Genomic DNA, 18,121 nt, shown 5'->3' on the forward strand with positions numbered 1-18,121 from the left:
CAAAAAGATGATCCGGGCATCTCCCCGTATTCGGCATTCCTGCTCCCGAAATTTCCCCTAACGCGCCGTCCATACATCATACGGATAACGGTGGTGTATCGGCGGCAAGTTCGGCCCGGGCGGCTAATTAAGGATCAACTTTGCGGATCGTTAATCGCGCGCGGCACATAATCGTTAATTGCACAATTCAGGTCAAACGCCGCCCAAGTCCGAGGTCCTGCCCGAATTTCTGGCACTCTTGGAGAACCACACGGTTACTCAAGGTCGTGACGTCTCCTTCACCTGCGTCGTTAATCATCTTCAATCTTACAAGGTAAATGCAATCGCGCGCGAGCGCGAGCACGCGCGCGTGTATGTGTAATTAGCTAGTCGATTAGGGCCACCCTGACTCGAAATTGTGAGTCGTGTGGCCTGAATCGCATTTCCGTAAAGTATTATATTATTATATCCGACACGGTAGACGGATTAGATTCGTAGTGCCAGGTAACAGCACGCGGGTAGTATTCTATAATGAAGTCGAGTAATTTTAACGATGCATTTAATTATTAGACGCGGAAAGCACAATTTCGTGCGATGGTCATTCGAGAAATTCAATTGCGCGGCCATGTGCTGCCAAGTGCTTCAAATCAGCGAACGTCGATCACGCAATAAAAGAAACACACACACACACACAGCGTTATTAATTCAGAAATTATTTATGTATTAATAATAAAAGAAAGTCAAGGGAAATAAATAGATTTAAAAGTAGTATTTTATTATTACCGTTGAATTTAAACTTCGTTGACTTAATTATGCTCCTCGATCCTTAAACAAGATCTATTAAATAATTTGAAGTCTTTTTTAAAAATGTCATTTCTTCTCTGACTGTTTATTTCTATCACATAAATTTAGCAAATTACTCTACTTATCAATTTTATGACGTTTAAATGTTATCATATTATGTTGATTTTTAGCATTTGTGATATGTGGAATTATGTCATACGGTAATAAAGAATAGTTTATACAATTCAGGCGTTTCGAAGAATTGACATATACACCTGACTGGCTTGTTCTATATCCGCTTTGTCTTCAAGAGAAAAGCCGCGAGCTGTGTTAGCTGTGCAAACGTCGAGATGTTTCTCTTGGCTCTTCACAGCGAAACAATGTAAACTAAGTGGAAATGTGAAGTATTTGGTACATTCTTTAAAGATCGAAGGAGAAAAAGGAGAAAATGTAATATTGATGAAACTGTCTTACATATCATGCCAATTAGATATTTTACTTCAGTCAATGATGCTATATTTGTTTCATACATTTGCACTGCAGTATTGCCAGATCAAGAGGTAGGTAATGTCTCGCTCATATCTTACGTCAAAATTTACGCGACAAGCGACGAACCAACGAAAAGATTGACTGCGTATATTAATGTAACATTTTTAGTTGAATATGGAAATATGATTATTATATATTTTCGTGACAGCTGAATTAATTAATTTTTAAATAATTCAGTTAATAACTCGTGATCCATTTACAATATAAAAATATCTTTACTTTTGTACCCTAAAAGAGAAGGATATTTCACTGCAAAAATATAGCTAAATTTCACTTTTCAAAAATTCATAAATGTCATCGAACGAGATATACATTTCAAATTTTTTAATGTTGGGAGTGTTCGCGACAATAAATAAAAATAGCAGCTAAAGAGATCAGATGTTACGTGATAATCGCGCATGAACGGAAAATTCTTCAACTAATTTCGAATAAAGCTTCACTTTAATAGAAAGCGCGCCAAGTACATGATTTTCCTATGATTTATTTTCCTACGAAAAAGAGGAATAAAAGGTACAAATTTTTAATATTGTTTTGCAGCAAAACATTCAAATGATCCGCAGTGTGCACTTGGCATCTGTTTTTACCTTTTTAAAAATAATTCTTTAAAGATATTAAATTGTTTATACATGTACAATAGCATATAATGACAATGCAATTTTGCTTATGCAATCAAATAACAAACAGATGCCAAGTGCACGCTGCTCTGCGGATTATTTTTGCTACAAAATGTGGTACCAGAAATTTGCACCTTTTATTCTCTTTTTTCGTAGGAAAATAATCTGTGTATGGCGCGTTTCTTTTTTATCTTCTTTTTTGGAAAGATAATTTTTATAGATTTGTAACTACATGAAGATACAAGAAACATTACATGAATTTTTATTAAAGTTTTCAAATTTCAAAGTTAAGTTTTAAAAATGTATATTCTGAAATATTTAGAAGTGATTTTCCTCAGGAACATCATACATTATCACTTTTCAATTTTCGCCTCTTCAAACATTCTTGAATTAAACCTCAAGTTCAAAGTTCTATTAAAGTGAAGCTTCATTCGAAATTAGTTGAAGAATTCGAATTTCCCGTCTATTTGCCTTCTTGAAACTTCATTCACAAGAAACTCTTCATTTTCAATCTAATTATTCGGAAAATTGCCGGTACCTTTAATACTATTAAATAACAATTACATGCAAGTAAACTAAAGAATTTATCAATTTATAATGCGTGTTATAATTCTGAAACACCCTAATATCTTAATTTTATTAAATGTTATCAATTTCCGTGCTACGCAAGCCGCTGAGTCAACAATCCACATGTTTTTCGACGCAATCTTGTCTGCTCAAGCATTGACCATGATTTAACACGGCAGCGCTTCGTATCTTCGTGTTCCTACAGGCACTGACGTATGTGTGTGTATACGAGGGAAGCATATAGCTGTGCGCCAGGGTCCAGGAAACCCCTTCTGGGACAGACCCGGCGAGTAATTCACTTTCAAGAAGAAGTCCAAGTTTGATTGCGCGCTCAGATCGCGACAATCGTTCCTATCGCGTTTCTAACGCTGTTGGAGCGTGTTCGGGAGGATGGTTCTCGTCGTCTTGTCGCTCGCGGCAGTGCTGAAGGGGCTGCCTCTCTCCGGAAAGAGAAAGGAAACGATGGTAAAAAGAACATAAATCAGATCCGCTAATATAGCGTCCGTGAATAGCCCTGATTTTTGCCGAGAAGCTCTACCTCTTCCTGCTCCTCCTTCCTTGCAACTTCGTGTCGTGCTGACTTTGCGACACCGTTTATATGCATCCTACGCACTTCAAGAGTTGAATGACGATTACAGCTGAAAATTCGTATAGAATATGTGTGAATGAATGTAACCATCAGTATTTCGGATTTAAACTTATTGTAATTTCGAGTCATATTATGAGGAAAACTCTTTTCTTTGACATAAATGACACAATAGGAATTTTTTACAAATATTTTAATTAAGCATAAATGATTTATAACAAGTATAGGAAAGCTTTTTAAATGATTTATATATCAGACTCTCTAAGCTGTACAAGTACAAGTGTTGTATAGCTATACAAGTTGTTTACTTTGTAAATTCATCGGTCAATATTGCGAGCAAATAAATATTCTAGAAAAACACAGTCTGAACATGCGCAAAATCTTATGATTTTCCGTTTTCATTTATTTATTTTATATTAGTTTACATTTATTTTTTACGTAAACATTTGTAATTATTTATTGATATGTTCCCACGAAATCAGGGACTTTAATTCTATTGAATTTCCGATAAATAATGATGATAATGTTTAACTCTGCTGTTTCGCTTCCCATCTCATTTAGATATATTGTTGAAGCTTCGCGTCCACGCAAAATATTATTTTTCATATCCTCCACTCTTTGTTTAATCAATACGCATCTTTTTAAATTCACTTTTACAATGTATTTTATCTTTTTACGTTGAAAATGTTACGTTTTTACGTTGAAAATGCACAATACACTCGATATAAATTAGTCGCCGCGGAACAATAATCCGTTGCTTGCGTGTGATACTTTTCGTCAAAGTAATTCGAAACATCGAAAGCTCCTTAATTTGGCAGCTGCCTACGCAAACTCCTCGTCGCATTACACGTAACCGTCTCTCATCTATCCAGTAACATCTAATCCCAGAAATTTAACCCTTTACTGCAGTCCCATACAGCAACCAGACAGATCTGAAGCCTCCGGTACCGTGCCTCTCTCTCTAGTCTCTACGGAAACTCGAGCCTTGCAATTAAATTCGAATAGTATTACGTCAGTAAAGTTTATTCAATATTCAATATAAACGGCGAATTATGTTCATTTTTATAAAAATCGGAATATTCTACTTCTCTCAATAACTATGAAATAAACTCTTCCGAGTAAAGCGTAATACGAACGTTTATTAGCGGACGTGATGCGAGCGGAAGCGCAAGCCGAGGGAAATGCATCTGTGTGCACAATTTGCTGATACCGCACGTGTGCGTATCTAACAAGCACAATTATCGAACTCTGTCTTTGCGGTGCTTAATACCACCCAATATTACATTATGAACACAATATTCTAAAGTGTAATGCTGCGGGGGTCAGGGCACATCGGATGATCGCATTGATGATCTGTCGATCGCTCTCGGCGCAGAAGAATCATACCCAATGAAATACGATTGAACTAATAGATCAATCAAGCAGCAGCGTTGCGCCCGCGCCGCCGTCATCGAGGAGCATTATTTTCAACAGATAAATCGCGGTTATTCTTTTGCGCATTTATGCACACCTGAAATTCTACCGGCGATCGAAATCCGGGCTTTTGTCCGCGGTTTAGAAGCTCTTTCATCCGCTCAATGGCTCTACCGCCGTCTGAAATATGACAGATCGCGCTGTCGACCCGAACACGAAGGTAGGAGGGGGTCACACACCAGCGCGAAAGGGTGGCAATGTGTAAACCCGAGCGGAATTTGAGAGCGGGGGTTGCAATGTCGCGCGTCGACCAGCATGAATACCCGATAAGCGCCTTTTGCGCGGGCGTCGCGACGCTTTTTAAGCACCGCGCTAATGAAGAGTTCGCGCCCTCGCGCAACCCTTGATCTCCCCGCCCCTTGCGCGGGGAAAATATTCCTCCACGCAAGAAAAAGCAGGGGCTCCTCTTTCGCGTATCCCGCGTTATTTATCTTTATGGCATCCTTTTGTTGCGATCTCGCGGGAAGCTGTTACCACGCTCGTGAAAAAGTTGTGGATTACATAAGCCAGGAAAGCAATATAGTTTAATACCAGAGTGCGTTAGAGTTGCCAATACTTCGTGATCGAGTTATTTATTCTTGCAATAATTACATCCGCGAGAGATGCAAAATTGCCATGGTATCAATTACTGTCGGTGCTCCGCTCGAATTTTCATTCGAGTTCGAAAAATTGGTTTATCGACGCACATGCTTATCAGTCGCACACGTGCGTGCTCGTAGATTACCACGTAAATATCAAACGGAAAATATTATTTAACCGCATTGCGAGGTAAATTAAATGTACATTTTTTAAACAGTTTGATTGCCGGTGATAGTGGAAATATTTTCACGAGCGCCAGCGGAACGTTCACAAAGAGAAACGTACGCTGCTAATGAACATCTACGAAACATCGCTACGAAAAATTTTATCGCTTACGAAAGCCTCCATAAACTCATGGCAAAAATATTATTTGTGTGTCATACCCATACACTAGAATAATTAATAAGTTAATAATATAAAAGTGATAGAGTAATTAATAAGTGATATTAATTATTAACTGACGCCTCAATTGCTACATCGGATGCGCCGTGCACTTCGTTCTGAAACTGTGCCCGCTGCGAAATCCGAAATGACCATCTTTGTCATTTTTGTTACACACGTAGGTCGCCTGGATAAAGTCGGATTCGCGAGCGATTTTGGCTATTCACACTCACATGGTGGCGCACAACCCGCGCTTGTCCGTCACTCACAATGGCCATAATACATGGAAGTTGCACGTGACCAACGTTCAACCGAACGACTCCGGCACGTACATGTGTCAAGTTAATACGGATCCTATGAGGAGCCAGGTCAGTAGAGTCGCCCGAACATTAGAGCGACCGTCATCGTCGTCCTTTATCACGTCCCGCCCGCCGAGCGTGGGGAATGATGTCATTACGATCCTCTGTACAACGCAAATGCAATGTACACGCGCGTGTATACACGTACGAACAAAGCGGATAACATCCGTCAACGAGAAGTCGCAACATGTGGAATCCGCTTCTAATAAATTTACTTTCATTTCTTTGAATTGAACTAAAGAAAAGAATTTTCCCGGTTTCTGTTCTCCATGATCTTTTGTGCTTGCAGAAAAAAAGAGAAAAGAAGAAACGTGCATTAAGGCGTGAGAGATATAATATTTTTAAGTCTTATCTACGCATAAACGTGATGCACATGTACGTGTAAATGTATGTATCCTCTCCGAGGATGCGGAAGAATTCTGGACTTCTCTCAACTTTTTCAGAAATAATTATAGATGTTCTAGAAAAAGTTTTATCGAAAATATACCGACGATAGTAATCAATCATTAAAAAGCTAAATGTTGCAGTAGACGTTTAAACGGATTTAATTCTATGCATTTTCTTTCTTCTGTGCAAATTTTAAGCCGTGTTTAATTCCATCGAATCGTAATTAAACTCGACTTAACACATTCATCATCGCGCGTAATTTAGCTGCCTTTTATTCACATCAGCTGGATTATTAAGATTCACCGTAATATGTTCATGTATATAGACATTTGCATAATATTTTCATAAATAAAAATATCAAGTTCACAAATGCGGTATGCTTTTTTTATTATTTTGCAAATATAAGTAATTATGTTACAATATTGGTCACGTGTCTTAACATTTATTGCAAGTCGATCACCGGTAACTGTCGTGCCAGTGAACGTGTTAATTACCATGATTATGTTTCATTTATCCAATGAAAGCAAATTAAAATCGTCTCTTTTCTGCTTGTAACGTGTCGCGGATCTCGCGTGAAGACCGGATACATGGAGGTTGTAATACCGCCTGACATTATGGACTTGGATGATACAGCGGATCTTCTGACCACCAAGGAGAACGGCGATCTACGATTGCGATGTCAAGCTACCGGTACTCCGAAACCAGTGGTGATCTGGCGACGGGAGGATGGTAGGAACATCACGCTGAGGAACGAGCACGGCATTAAACGAAGTATGGTGCTAAGTAATTTATTTACAAAGCATATCGATAAACATGCTCTGAAGAGATTAAATAACGCCTAAATAAGAGAGATAAGTTTGAGAAAAAAAAAGAATGAAATAAAGAAAAGAATTTTTTCTGTTAGTTTCGCCTAAAAATTCGAGAATATACTATATTTTACAATGCAGAATGTGAAATGTAAAAGAGTTAATGGGGACAAGAAGCTGTCAGCTGATTTAATACGTTCACGTGCAATGATAATTTCATATTTTAATTAAATCAATTATTATTATGATTATATCGGTAACGCTTAAATTATTGTACAAAAAGAAGAGAGGAGGGAAGATAGAGAGAGAGATGCTCATCTATCGGTCACAGGGGTCTTAAAATAAAATGGTAAATTAAAATTTTATCATATTCTCCAGCGAGGCGTGTCGTGAAACGAGCTCCTATATCCAAAACTAAATGAAATTTCCGGCATCAGTGTGTGACTAATGATTGCGCTGATTTTCTAGAAATGCGCGATTGATCGCAGCCAAACGGAACCGTTGAGACGATTTATCTTTAATTGATCCGGTCGCATAATTTTGAAAATGCAATATTCTCACGCGGGATCACTTTTAAAAATGCGCCGGGCTATGCGATGGAGTCTGTTGAGTCCGTTGCGCCTTGTCCCGCGGAAAAGCAGCTATCCGATTAACCAACCCCCGTGACTGTGAGTGATGGATGTTGACTTTACATATATTTCCTCTTCGCCACCCGACCCCCCCCCCCCACCCCCCATCGACTCGCGTACCCGATTGCAATATTCAGTATGTACACTGCGTTCACCGCGAGAACGTACGCTGCTGCGATATCTCCATCCTGCCAGTGATTCTGCCGCCTCTCCTCTACACACATACCCGAATTCTGATTTTATATTGTCCCAGATCGCTTAATGATTGTGCCTTAATCTTTACTTGAAGACAGAATATAATCCCGAACCCCTTGTATATCAAATTTAATTATAAATTTACTTATACTGTACGTATATCTTTCAAGTATTTTTTTGAACGATATAGAAAGGTAGAAACACAAAACAATTTTTTTTATATGTAATAATCTATGCTATACATACAGCGATTTGCAACTAGGACAAGCGATTTTAAAGGCAACTTCCTTTACACTTAAATGTGAGACGAAGAATCTCATGCCTGACTATCGAAGAGAAGAATGGTCAATAATTTAATTATGATTTTTAGTTTTACGAAAAAACTCTCTCTTTCGTTTTTACATAATGTATTCTTTACAAGGGGAATAACATTTGAAAAATTATTCATCACATTTTTTTAAATGAGATTGTTATATATCGGGAATTGAGAGTACTTGGGAAATATTGGCGTTTTTGAATCTTATCTCATAGCACGTTGGAAATGTTAAAGCAACGCGAACGTACGAGGGTGAGCAGCTTCATCTGAAGGGCGTTCAACGACAGGAGATGGGATCTTATCTCTGCATCGCGTCAAACGGAGTGCCGCCATCGGTCAGCAAGAGATATTACGTCAATGTCCGTTGTAAGTGCACGCATCCTAGCAGTTGTAGCGGCTTCCCGTTCGGCCGAGTTACACGACTAATTGCATCTTTCTCGTTAAAGTCAAACCGGTGATTAAAGTCCCAAACCAGTTAGTAGCTGCGCCCGTCGACAGCGACGTGCTTCTTCAATGCTACGTGGAGTCCTCGCCGAAAGCATTGAACACATGGTACAGAAATAATGGTGAGAGACATCGGTTTTCGATGCGTGTGTGCCAAATATCCGCTTATTTGTTTCTAACACAAAAATAAACTTAATGTTTTGAACAATTTTCTCATATTTGTCATTTTACAAATTTGTTCTATCATTTATCGGTCACATCTCAACTCACACATTTATGTATTCATGTTTGCTATGAAAATTTGTAAACTGACATTTGTAAGATACGCGGCAAGAAAAAAACATGCACGAATATAATATTTCTGCATCCTAATCTATGAAAAATTTAATAAAAAAATATGCAATTCTCTGCTGTTTATATTATGAAAAAAGTAGCTACATCCGTTTTTTTTATTTCTGTTTCTGTTTTATTACTATCATGTCATGTCGTATAAGTTCATGTCGTAGAGAAAAACAAAAAAATGTATGTTTGTATAATACAAGTCTTCTAATAAGTTAATGGACATTAACTTATTACCCATTTGCTTCGCACACTGATGATTGTTTTTTAAATAAGATAAACTGTTCTCGCTAGAATTATCCACTTTAGCAGCCAAACTTCTGGAAGACGAGAAATACGACATATCCGAAGTAACCATCAATGACTATGCATATCAATTAAATCTCACTATCAGACGCCTAAACCGAACTGATTTCGGCACTTACGCATGTTCCGCTGAGAACGCTTTCGGAAAAGCAGATGGATCTATTAGATTACAAGGTATAGTACGTATACAATATGTATATATCGTTTGCATTAGAATTTTTTCGAATTTATATAACTCATATCGTAAATATAATATAATTACATATTATACGAGTATATAAAAATATAATATAATTTAAAGTATTAAATTCAAAATTAAATATCACTTTCACGTTCACAAAAAGTATTAAAAATATGTTATAACACACATACATGTAAAAATTAAAAATTCCAGATTTTGTGTTTAAAACAGAATTATCGTTTACACATCAATGTCTTAAATAGGGTTTTCTTTATTAAATAATAATTGCAATTATTTCCATTCCTTTGAAATTAAATTGCAGAACTACATAGACCAACGATAGCGTCCACAAGTCAAACCGAGGTTCTCGAGAAGCATACCTGGCGAAAACAGACGGAGAAGAAGGGAAAGAAGTACTCACATGCAATCGACAGGCCAGAGACTGACTTAATTCAGAAGACTGTGGGCCACACCACGCCGATGTCCAGGAGGAACGCGAGCTCCTCATCGAATATCGCGAATAAGTCGAGGATTTCCTCGTTTCCGGCGCCAGCGCCGGCACCGGCACATTCGGCGCCGAAGCAAGTCGCTACCCAAAACGGTGTTAAACCGTCACACGATTCACGATTATGTTTCATCGGTCTCAGCATGGTGATTTTGTTAATTCTAACTTGCAACTAATAAGAATAAAATTTTTCCCGACGATGAGATTCAATTGCAAAACTGCAATCAGACTGTTTATAATGATTTTGAGATTGCTAAAGGGTACACACGATAAAATAATATTTGACTGACATTAACATAATTTTTTACTCCATCGTAAGAAGAATATATCTTTCTTTTGACATCAAGAAGCTTGAAAGAATGTGGAACATGGAAAACATCGATGCGTTGCTGTAAATATGAAAACATTTTTATGACAATAAATGTAGTTACATATATCCGAAAAGTAGACGCTCACGCTGTTAAAAATGCACGCTTCTATCTGTCATTTTCTCGAATATGTTGCAGAAAAAGATATTGTTCGAAATAAACTCAAGTTTGCATATAAGAATCGATAAATTTAAAATATACAATTCCTTCCATGAGAAAGAAACCATTGCTTTATATATAATTTATACATAACTTTTAATACTTGTTACGATGAAGAAATATTGTTCCAATTTGTTTGCGTAACACGATACATTTATAAGCAATAGATATACATACATTGATAAATTAAATAAAGAGGGGTCCATACCAAAAATCAACTGAATTGGAAATTCAGTCTGAGTTGGTCTCTAGAAACTGACTGAAATAAATTTATTCGTTCTTTAGGAACAATTGTATTTATCCCTAACAAGATTTGTGACATTCGTGTATATACGTATGACAATAAATGTTGTTTCTACTATCATTCATCCACTTGTTCTTTCTTATGGCTAATTCTACAGAATCCTAACGTACTCTTTTCCAAAGAAATTCTATTTCGAATATAGACTCCTTTAATTAGAATCTTTTTTCAATTAAAAAATGTTTGCAGAATTAGTAATAAATGTAATAAATGTTATATAATTATGTAATATATAGTGCATCAACAGGCATCAGACTATGCATAATTTTTATTTTTACTATAATTTTTATTTTTATGCACGTTGGTGCACTTGTCGTTAATACGCACGAACATTTCGTACACGTACACACAACTCGTAAAGACGTGTGCGTGCAGATTTGGATTTGGAGGAAATACTGTGGGAGTGACGAACTACAGAGTCCTCATCTCTATTTATTTTACATAAGTAAACATGAATATACACGCACACATGCAAGAAGATGTAAATTTGACCGCGCAATCTCCACGTGGTCTTGCATCTTGAATGAAACCCGTGGTAGCGGTAAGTTAACTTCGAGAACTCATAACTCGCGTAAATGGAAGCACACTAATATTTTAGAATGCTCTTGGCACCGACGACTACCAGATTGTAGAATCGAAAATAATAAGTTTTATTTTCAAAACCTGATGTAATCTTAATTTGACGTTAATGACACAATCCAAGATCAAACTGTTGACACCATTAAATGCATTACTTTCCCTGCAACTATTTTTTTGAAACATTTTTTTCTAAAATATTCATTATCTCCGAGATATTCACGGGTTCCGGGACATTTTCCGCACCCTGTCTAATGTGTCACATGTATTAATAAATAATAATGCATGCAAATCATTATCTAGTATACAGATCATAATTATTAAACATTGACAATTAATGATTATTTGACGTAGAATATTATATGATGTTTTTAAATAATTAATGGCCATAAAAATAAACGCTTAGAAATACCTTAGGAACTAATCAGTTACACAAGCTGATTTGCGTTATCATCGACAAGAGAAGGAAGGATGCCGCCGCCCACGCAGCTCGCTTGGCCATCGCTCACAGTGTCGAGGATGCTCGTCAGTTTATTGAACGATTTCATCGCAAGCAGATTTGACGATGATGAAGCGTCCGTTATTAATTTGTCTCCTTTGCACGCTCTTCAAAATCATTTCGTCGGCGTCGCCGTGTACGAAAATCACATATAGACGTACGAACAACGTGGGCTTCCGATGCACCGGTTTAACGACATTGCAAAAGCTGGAGCAAGCGAGGACTAACACGACAATCATCACGATTTTCGATTCTAATATACCTAACGTACCTGGGTAAGTGAAAAAGAAAAGACGCGGAAGCTGTAAAAAAATTAAATATCGTTTATCGCAGTTTTTAACGCGATTTTATTTTATTTATTTTTTATTTATTTTTATTCTCTCAAAGACATATCTTCGTGAGATTCGCGGCGACCCTCGTGACTTTAGATCTGCACGAATCGGGCATACAAACGTGCGATGCTCAGGCATTCACAGGCCTCACGAAACTGCAAAGACTGGTGCTCTGGGGCAATAAACTGACGTTCGTGCCGGGAGATTGGTTTGTGAACATGCGCTCCCTGAAGACTCTGGACTTGTCGTTCAACTTTATCCAAGGGATCGACTACACGGTCTTTCAGATGCTTCCTAATTTGGAAAATTTCTACTTCGATTACAACCAACTTCACTATATCGATTATAACATGTTTGCCTATCTCGGTAAACTAAAGAAAGTAAAATTCAGCAGAAATCCGTGGAACTGGGCGTAAGTTATTTAGTAGTTATTTACCGTTACATAATTTATTGTTAAATGGAAATATCGTGTTCGCGCTATATTGGAAACGACAAATAATAGAGATATACGCGTCATGCTACCATTTCTAAAATAACGAAAATAACAAAACTGATTTATTATTTCTGTGCGAAGCTTACCGTTCCGTAAAATATAGTCGATTTAACAATCTACGTGAAATTCCTAGTTATCCTTAGACGAATGAAAAACAAGCTAATAAAGCAAGTGTTTTTCATGGTATAAAAATGACGTATTGCGCGTTATCAGATACCGTGCTCGTTTGACATGGACGCTGGAGAACCAGAAGGTCGAGGCGCCGGACGTGTGGGAGGACTGGAACTGGATGAACGTCGTCATCAAGGACTGCATCGAGAGTGGTCAGGGCGAGCTGCCGAGCGACAGGGTGCTCGATTGCGCGGTGGGGAAACTGCTGACGTTTGCGTACGAGACGTTCAGCACGCAGGAGAGGTACAGCCCTCCCGGATGCAACGAGCAGGCCAAAAGGCTGGTACGCTGCATGAGACCGGTGGCGACCAACGTCACCGCTACTGATTATGAAACGGTGCGGAAGATCCTCGAAGATTACTCCACCGTTTTGCCGTCGATGCAAAGAGCATTGATTCCCTTCCCACTAAGACGGTAAATGTGCGCCGATTATTCCTTGCGCTTTTCTTAACATGGAATTAAGTCTTGGACATCTTCGACTTATTACCGTTTTTCGTAATTGTGTGAATATTCTAAATCGACGTACACCGATTTCCTGAAATAATGTAAAATGAATGAATAAAAGCAATGGGAGTTATATACTGTTACCTTACAATTTTATTTCTTATGTTTGATACTTACATTATATTTAAATGATTGTGAAAAATCAGTTTTAATCATTCTCAAAGTTTTAACGAGGTGGAATTCGGAGGTGGAAAAGAAATAGACAGTATTGGAAAATTTTACAAAAATATTTATTATTAATTAATTAATATTTATTATTAATTGTACTTATTTATGCAATACTAATTACGCACAAACTACGAAACTTATTAAACTACAAAACGCACATAATACATTACGAATTTAACACACATATTACGTGTGTCTTAATTATTCCAAACAGTAAAAGTCATTTGCAATGTATTGAACTAAACATCGAAATTTTATTTATTTATTTTGTTCAGAGAAATAGTGATGTTTAAAATAAATATTTTATTTTAAACACCTATTTTTGTATATACTGTATTTTTTTAAAATACAGTATTTCCTGTGTATCAAATATATTTATTAAACTAACATTGCAATTTATAACGTAAAGATTTTAATGACATGAAAGAATAACGAGTAAAAAATTATAAAGTGTGTTAGAACCTGCTACCTAACAAAGTATCAAACTTTCTGTCAAATCATCATACATAAATCAATACATTTTAGAAATGAAATCATCACGTTACCTAAATAGATTCATTCTAAAATGACCGTCGGTGCTCAAATGGCTGCGTATACATATATCATTCATAAGATTTATCCTTTCAGTTGTATAAATTAAAATTTCATCAAACATTACATATAAAATTTCATACAAATATTATAACAATTACTCCACATTTAAATATATTCGATATTCAATATTTTTCGAGGGTACGCACTGTCTCAAAACAGTTATTTGGTATTAATTTTTGGATCACAAATCTCTTATACTACATAGTATTATTATTATTATTACAATTCATAAATGTATTATAAATTGTATCTGTTGTACACAGATTAAAATTTCATTACGACGCAACATTCGACATAAAATTCAGTTTTAATAATTTAAAGCTTAATATATATATATATCTCGAGCACCTCGTGAAAGATAGATTGTCTCAGAGCTTGTTATTTAAAATCATTTTTCAACTAGAATATTTCATTAATCAATACTATTATTAAAATACTTGAATGTTAAAAATCAGATAATAGTAATATGGAAGAATTGTCCAGTTCTTTTTATACAATTTTTATGCAATTGTCTGTAGATATACATCGGGGCAACAACGGCAGATTAAAAAAAAAGGTTAAAAACGAACGGTGGAATAATAATAGTCGGCGGTCGTAAAATTAATTTTGAGCTATTTCTGGGTACCACGCGATCGGCGCTCCGATCACGGGATTAACGCCTGCTGTCGGATGGATGTAATGCTGTTCGAATGGCTGCGCCGCTACAGAAACACGGACAAAACAGCATTAGAGCGCAATTGCGTGTGGCAGAAATATTTTTCGAAGCAGGCAAAACGCAAACAAGATCTCCCCGGTACATGGTACTTGTCGAATATTATTGTCGAAAGCTAAAATTTTATAAATATCCCAGATATCGCGAATGCGTGCTTTTCGTTGTTGAACCACGGCTGGATTAATACGCGTGGAAACATTTTGTCAAAATCCTTTGATGCAAATAGAGGACGAAGTAATCGAAAGCTTTTAATATAACACCAAGCCAAAATATATACGTACAATTTGGGAGCGTATTCATCAAATACTGATACACGTTAACGGACGCTGCGCTCATGGCTTCATGCTTGGACGCCATCGGTTCGCCTTGAACCTCGAGCAGGATTGTCTGATATTTACGAATGATTATCTAAAAAACAGGAGAAATTATTTCAAAGAAATGCGGAACAGGCTATCGAGCAAAAATACAAGTCCGAAAGTTTTTTAACAATGGAAAATGCTCACTCTGCCGACATATTTAGACATGTCTGATATCGGTACGCAATCGAAGTCGCACACGGCGTCGTATTTTTCCCGGACGAAGTTTTGCAGGACTCTCATCTGCGCCAGAGAAACGTTGTTGTCATCCTCTTGTACTTTCACAGGACTCTTGTGCAGGACGCAGTGCTTCTTTCGATGGCCACGTTTCGGACGCGGTGTTTCGATCCCCTGTTCATCCGACTTGGCCACCGCCTCGCGAATATATCGTTGTCTTTCCAGGATCTTCGATGCCCCGATCGGTTTCGCCCAGCGGATTTCCCATCCCTCCTTTTCAATGATGCTATTTGGTTCTAAAACGAGGGCACGTGTATCGAGTAAGAAAACTGAATGTGCGCGTTCCTTAAAATTAAGATAAAATAAAATTCTTAAAGTGGAGACAACAATTTTCACCGTTCCACAACAATATCTTAATTAATAATAATAGAAAAGCAACCGAGTCCATTTGTGAGCAACTTAATATTTTTATTTATTAATTTCAATAAATTATAATATTAATTTTTAATTATAGAAATGATTATGTGGACATATTACGGTGAATCTTTGATAACCCAATTAATACATAAATAAAAAAAAAACAGTTAACTAAATTGCACTTGGTGAAGATCCGTGCACTTACGTTAAAATCCGTTGTCCGGTGCGAGGCTGTTTTGCACATGTTTTTCTAGATTTAGATTCGATTTTGTCTCGACATTGATTGCATACATCGCTTGCATACTCACTCTGCATTATGTCCATTACGGTTGCTGCACTTTCGCGATTCTCATAGTGAATGAAAGCGAAGTGATTGATCTTTTTCAGCTTCAATATCGGCACGTTCGTGTGCCTGTGGAAGATCTCTCTCACTTTTTGCTGCGATATATCGAGCGCGAGGTTCCTTACAAACAAAGCTGTCACCTATTTGTCACATCGCGCGCGATATTGAATTAGTGTGACACGTCCTGGCTATGCTATTACATGCAGTGATACGGTATGATTTCGTTGCCGCGGATATGTTACATCACTAGTACGTGTCTTCGTGTATAAAATGTTTTTATTTCATTATATCTTTGTTCTCAATTTTAATCTCTCCTTTAACAAAAAGGGAAAACTCTTTCCATGTAATTACACGTGGACATTTAATTAAGACTTTTCTGATCCAGGTAAAAGACTAATAATTCTCGTACTAATGTAATAAGTTCGTATCATATCGTACGCGATTACACGAAATCATTAATTATTATTTAAATTTATTAAAATTAAAAATTTGGAAATGTATGTATAGGGTGTGCTATAATAAGTTGCTGAAACTAAACGAAACACTTCGAAAATGTATTTATCATTAGCTTATTTAATTATTAGCATATTCCTCATCATTTTTCGTCAATAAAATAAACTGATATGGAAACATTTTGTTAAATTTGTTGAAAACTGCAGACTTTCCTCTTTTCAATAAAATTTTTCTTTTTTCAATACATGTATGCATTCGAAAATGAGCTGATTAATTCCAGCAACTTATTACGCGACGCGATCTTGGACAAACATAATCGGAGTAAAATTACTCGTTTTCAAGCTAGAAAAATAGAGCTATGAAAGCAGAGCAAACATCCTTTACTTTTAAGCGAAAGTTATAAGCTTACCGTTTCCATCACATCCTCGTCGATCGGATCTCCCGGCTCTGGGTCCGCCCAGTCCACCGCGATCTCGTGGTCCCACAGCATCACCCGTCCAGGTATAAGCTTGCGTCGTGCCATCGCCGCCGCCCGATGGTCCTTGAACTCGACGAAGATGAAGCCGCGATTGAGGCTGCGATCGTGCGCGCTCGGGTACAGGTAGATGTCCGTGATGCCGTCCAGTATCTTGGTCAGCTCCGCCAGGAACTCCGACTTGGTTTTCGTCTTGGGCACCCCGCCGAAGAACAGCCGGCAGTTGTCCATCGACTTGACCACGCCGATGCGGTGGCCCGGCCGGATCTCGTAGCCGTCGAGACGCGCACACGCCTTCCGGGCGACCCGCGGATCCGCGAACAACGCGAACGCGTAGCCGCGCGTCGACCCGGAGAAATCCAGCATCAGCCGGAGCTCCAGCAGTCGGCCAACCTGCTCTAGCATCGGCATCAGCTCGTCCTCGTAGCAATCGCGCGGCAACCGGCCCAGGAATATCTCCGCGCCCTTGCCGCGTTGCAGCTCACCTCGCGTCATTTCCGGTGCCGTCAGCCGCCGCTGACCGTTCTCCTGTTTTCGCAGAAATATTTTCTTCTCCATAAAACGCGACCATGGATACCGGCGAAGGACACCTGACCAGGATACTCTGGTCTTGAAACTTTCGTTGTACATTTTTGCTGTTTTACAGGCAGACTTCTTTCTTATTACATTATAAGTGTAACGTTGTCGACGATCGTTACGAGCTACTCGTGGAGGATGCTGCATAAAGCTTCTCTAAATATTAAACATAATTTGCATTCTTCACGATATATTTTGTTAGCGATCAATGATGCAGCAAAGAAACTGAATTTTTGTACGTATCACAAACACGTTTTGCATGTGCGATTTATATCGCAAAACAATGTTTTCCTCGGCGATAATTAGAAAAGCATTTTGGCAAAGTATGCTCGCAGACATACATATACGCAACTCGTTCATAAAATGTTCAACGATGAAATATCGCAAAGTTCAAGGAACGTCCAATGATATTTCACGCTCTTGCATTTTCTTTAAGGGGGAGCCTGCTTTAGAACGCTGAAAATAAGGT

General features: G+C 37.7%; 3 protein-coding genes across 4 annotated transcripts in view; 2 read left to right on the plus strand and 1 right to left on the minus strand.

Annotated features, from left to right (window-relative positions):
• LOC105282508 (lachesin) overlaps nucleotides 1-10,873 on the plus strand; it is a 34,266-nt gene extending 23,393 nt beyond the window's left edge. The window contains exons 3-9 of one of the 2 annotated variants that reach the window (XM_011344498.3): nucleotides 192-313; nucleotides 5,694-5,879; nucleotides 6,836-7,028; nucleotides 8,438-8,569; nucleotides 8,650-8,769; nucleotides 9,296-9,466; nucleotides 9,796-10,873. In XM_011344498.3, the coding sequence (XP_011342800.1) occupies nucleotides 192-313; nucleotides 5,694-5,879; nucleotides 6,836-7,028; nucleotides 8,438-8,569; nucleotides 8,650-8,769; nucleotides 9,296-9,466; nucleotides 9,796-10,154 (1,283 nt within the window). In that variant the 3' untranslated portion in view covers nucleotides 10,155-10,873. Of the gene's footprint in view, nucleotides 1-191; nucleotides 314-5,693; nucleotides 5,880-6,835; nucleotides 7,029-8,437; nucleotides 8,570-8,649; nucleotides 8,770-9,280; nucleotides 9,467-9,795 lie in introns of both variants that reach the window. The other variant, XM_011344497.3, reaches the window with a different exon arrangement.
• Nucleotides 10,874-11,128: 255 nt separating this feature from the next.
• On the plus strand, nucleotides 11,129-13,453 carry LOC105282509 (leucine-rich repeat, immunoglobulin-like domain and transmembrane domain-containing protein 2). Its single transcript, XM_011344499.3, has 3 exons — nucleotides 11,129-12,156; nucleotides 12,269-12,625; nucleotides 12,920-13,453. Exons 1-3 carry the CDS (start codon nucleotides 11,948-11,950, stop codon nucleotides 13,293-13,295), a joined length of 942 nt encoding a protein of 313 aa, XP_011342801.1. The 5' UTR covers nucleotides 11,129-11,947; the 3' UTR covers nucleotides 13,296-13,453.
• Nucleotides 13,454-13,534: 81 nt separating this feature from the next.
• LOC105282594 (APOBEC1 complementation factor) lies at nucleotides 13,535-17,706 on the minus strand. Its single transcript, XM_020032700.2, has 5 exons — nucleotides 17,011-17,706; nucleotides 16,114-16,288; nucleotides 15,359-15,684; nucleotides 15,137-15,263; nucleotides 13,535-14,844 (listed from the first exon to the last, which is right to left on the minus strand). Exons 1-5 carry the CDS (start codon nucleotides 17,704-17,706, stop codon nucleotides 14,744-14,746), a joined length of 1,425 nt encoding a protein of 474 aa, XP_019888259.2. The 3' UTR covers nucleotides 13,535-14,743.
• Between the last annotated feature and the right edge of the window lie 415 nt (nucleotides 17,707-18,121).

The sequence above is a fragment of the Ooceraea biroi genome, chromosome 4 (assembly GCF_003672135.1).
Source record: "Ooceraea biroi isolate clonal line C1 chromosome 4, Obir_v5.4, whole genome shotgun sequence".
NCBI lineage: Eukaryota > Metazoa > Arthropoda > Insecta > Hymenoptera > Formicidae > Ooceraea > Ooceraea biroi.

Excerpts from the sequence above, each read along its gene's own strand:
- LOC105282509 (XM_011344499.3), top strand. The coding sequence starts at position 11,948 with ATGATGAAGCGTCCGTTATTAATTTGTCTCCTTTGCACGCTCTTCAAA. Across the intron at positions 12,157-12,268 it reads AATATACCTAACGTACCTGG|ACATATCTTCGTGAGATTCG; the intron begins GTAAGTGAAAAA and ends ATTCTCTCAAAG. Across the intron at positions 12,626-12,919 it reads AGAAATCCGTGGAACTGGGC|ATACCGTGCTCGTTTGACAT; the intron begins GTAAGTTATTTA and ends GCGCGTTATCAG.
- LOC105282594 (XM_020032700.2), bottom strand. The coding sequence starts at position 17,706 with ATGTACAACGAAAGTTTCAAGACCAGAGTATCCTGGTCAGGTGTCCTT. Across the intron at positions 15,685-16,113 it reads CGTAATGGACATAATGCAGA|AACCAAATAGCATCATTGAA; the intron begins GTGAGTATGCAA and ends CCCTCGTTTTAG. Across the intron at positions 15,264-15,358 it reads TGTCTAAATATGTCGGCAGA|ATAATCATTCGTAAATATCA; the intron begins GTGAGCATTTTC and ends CCTGTTTTTTAG.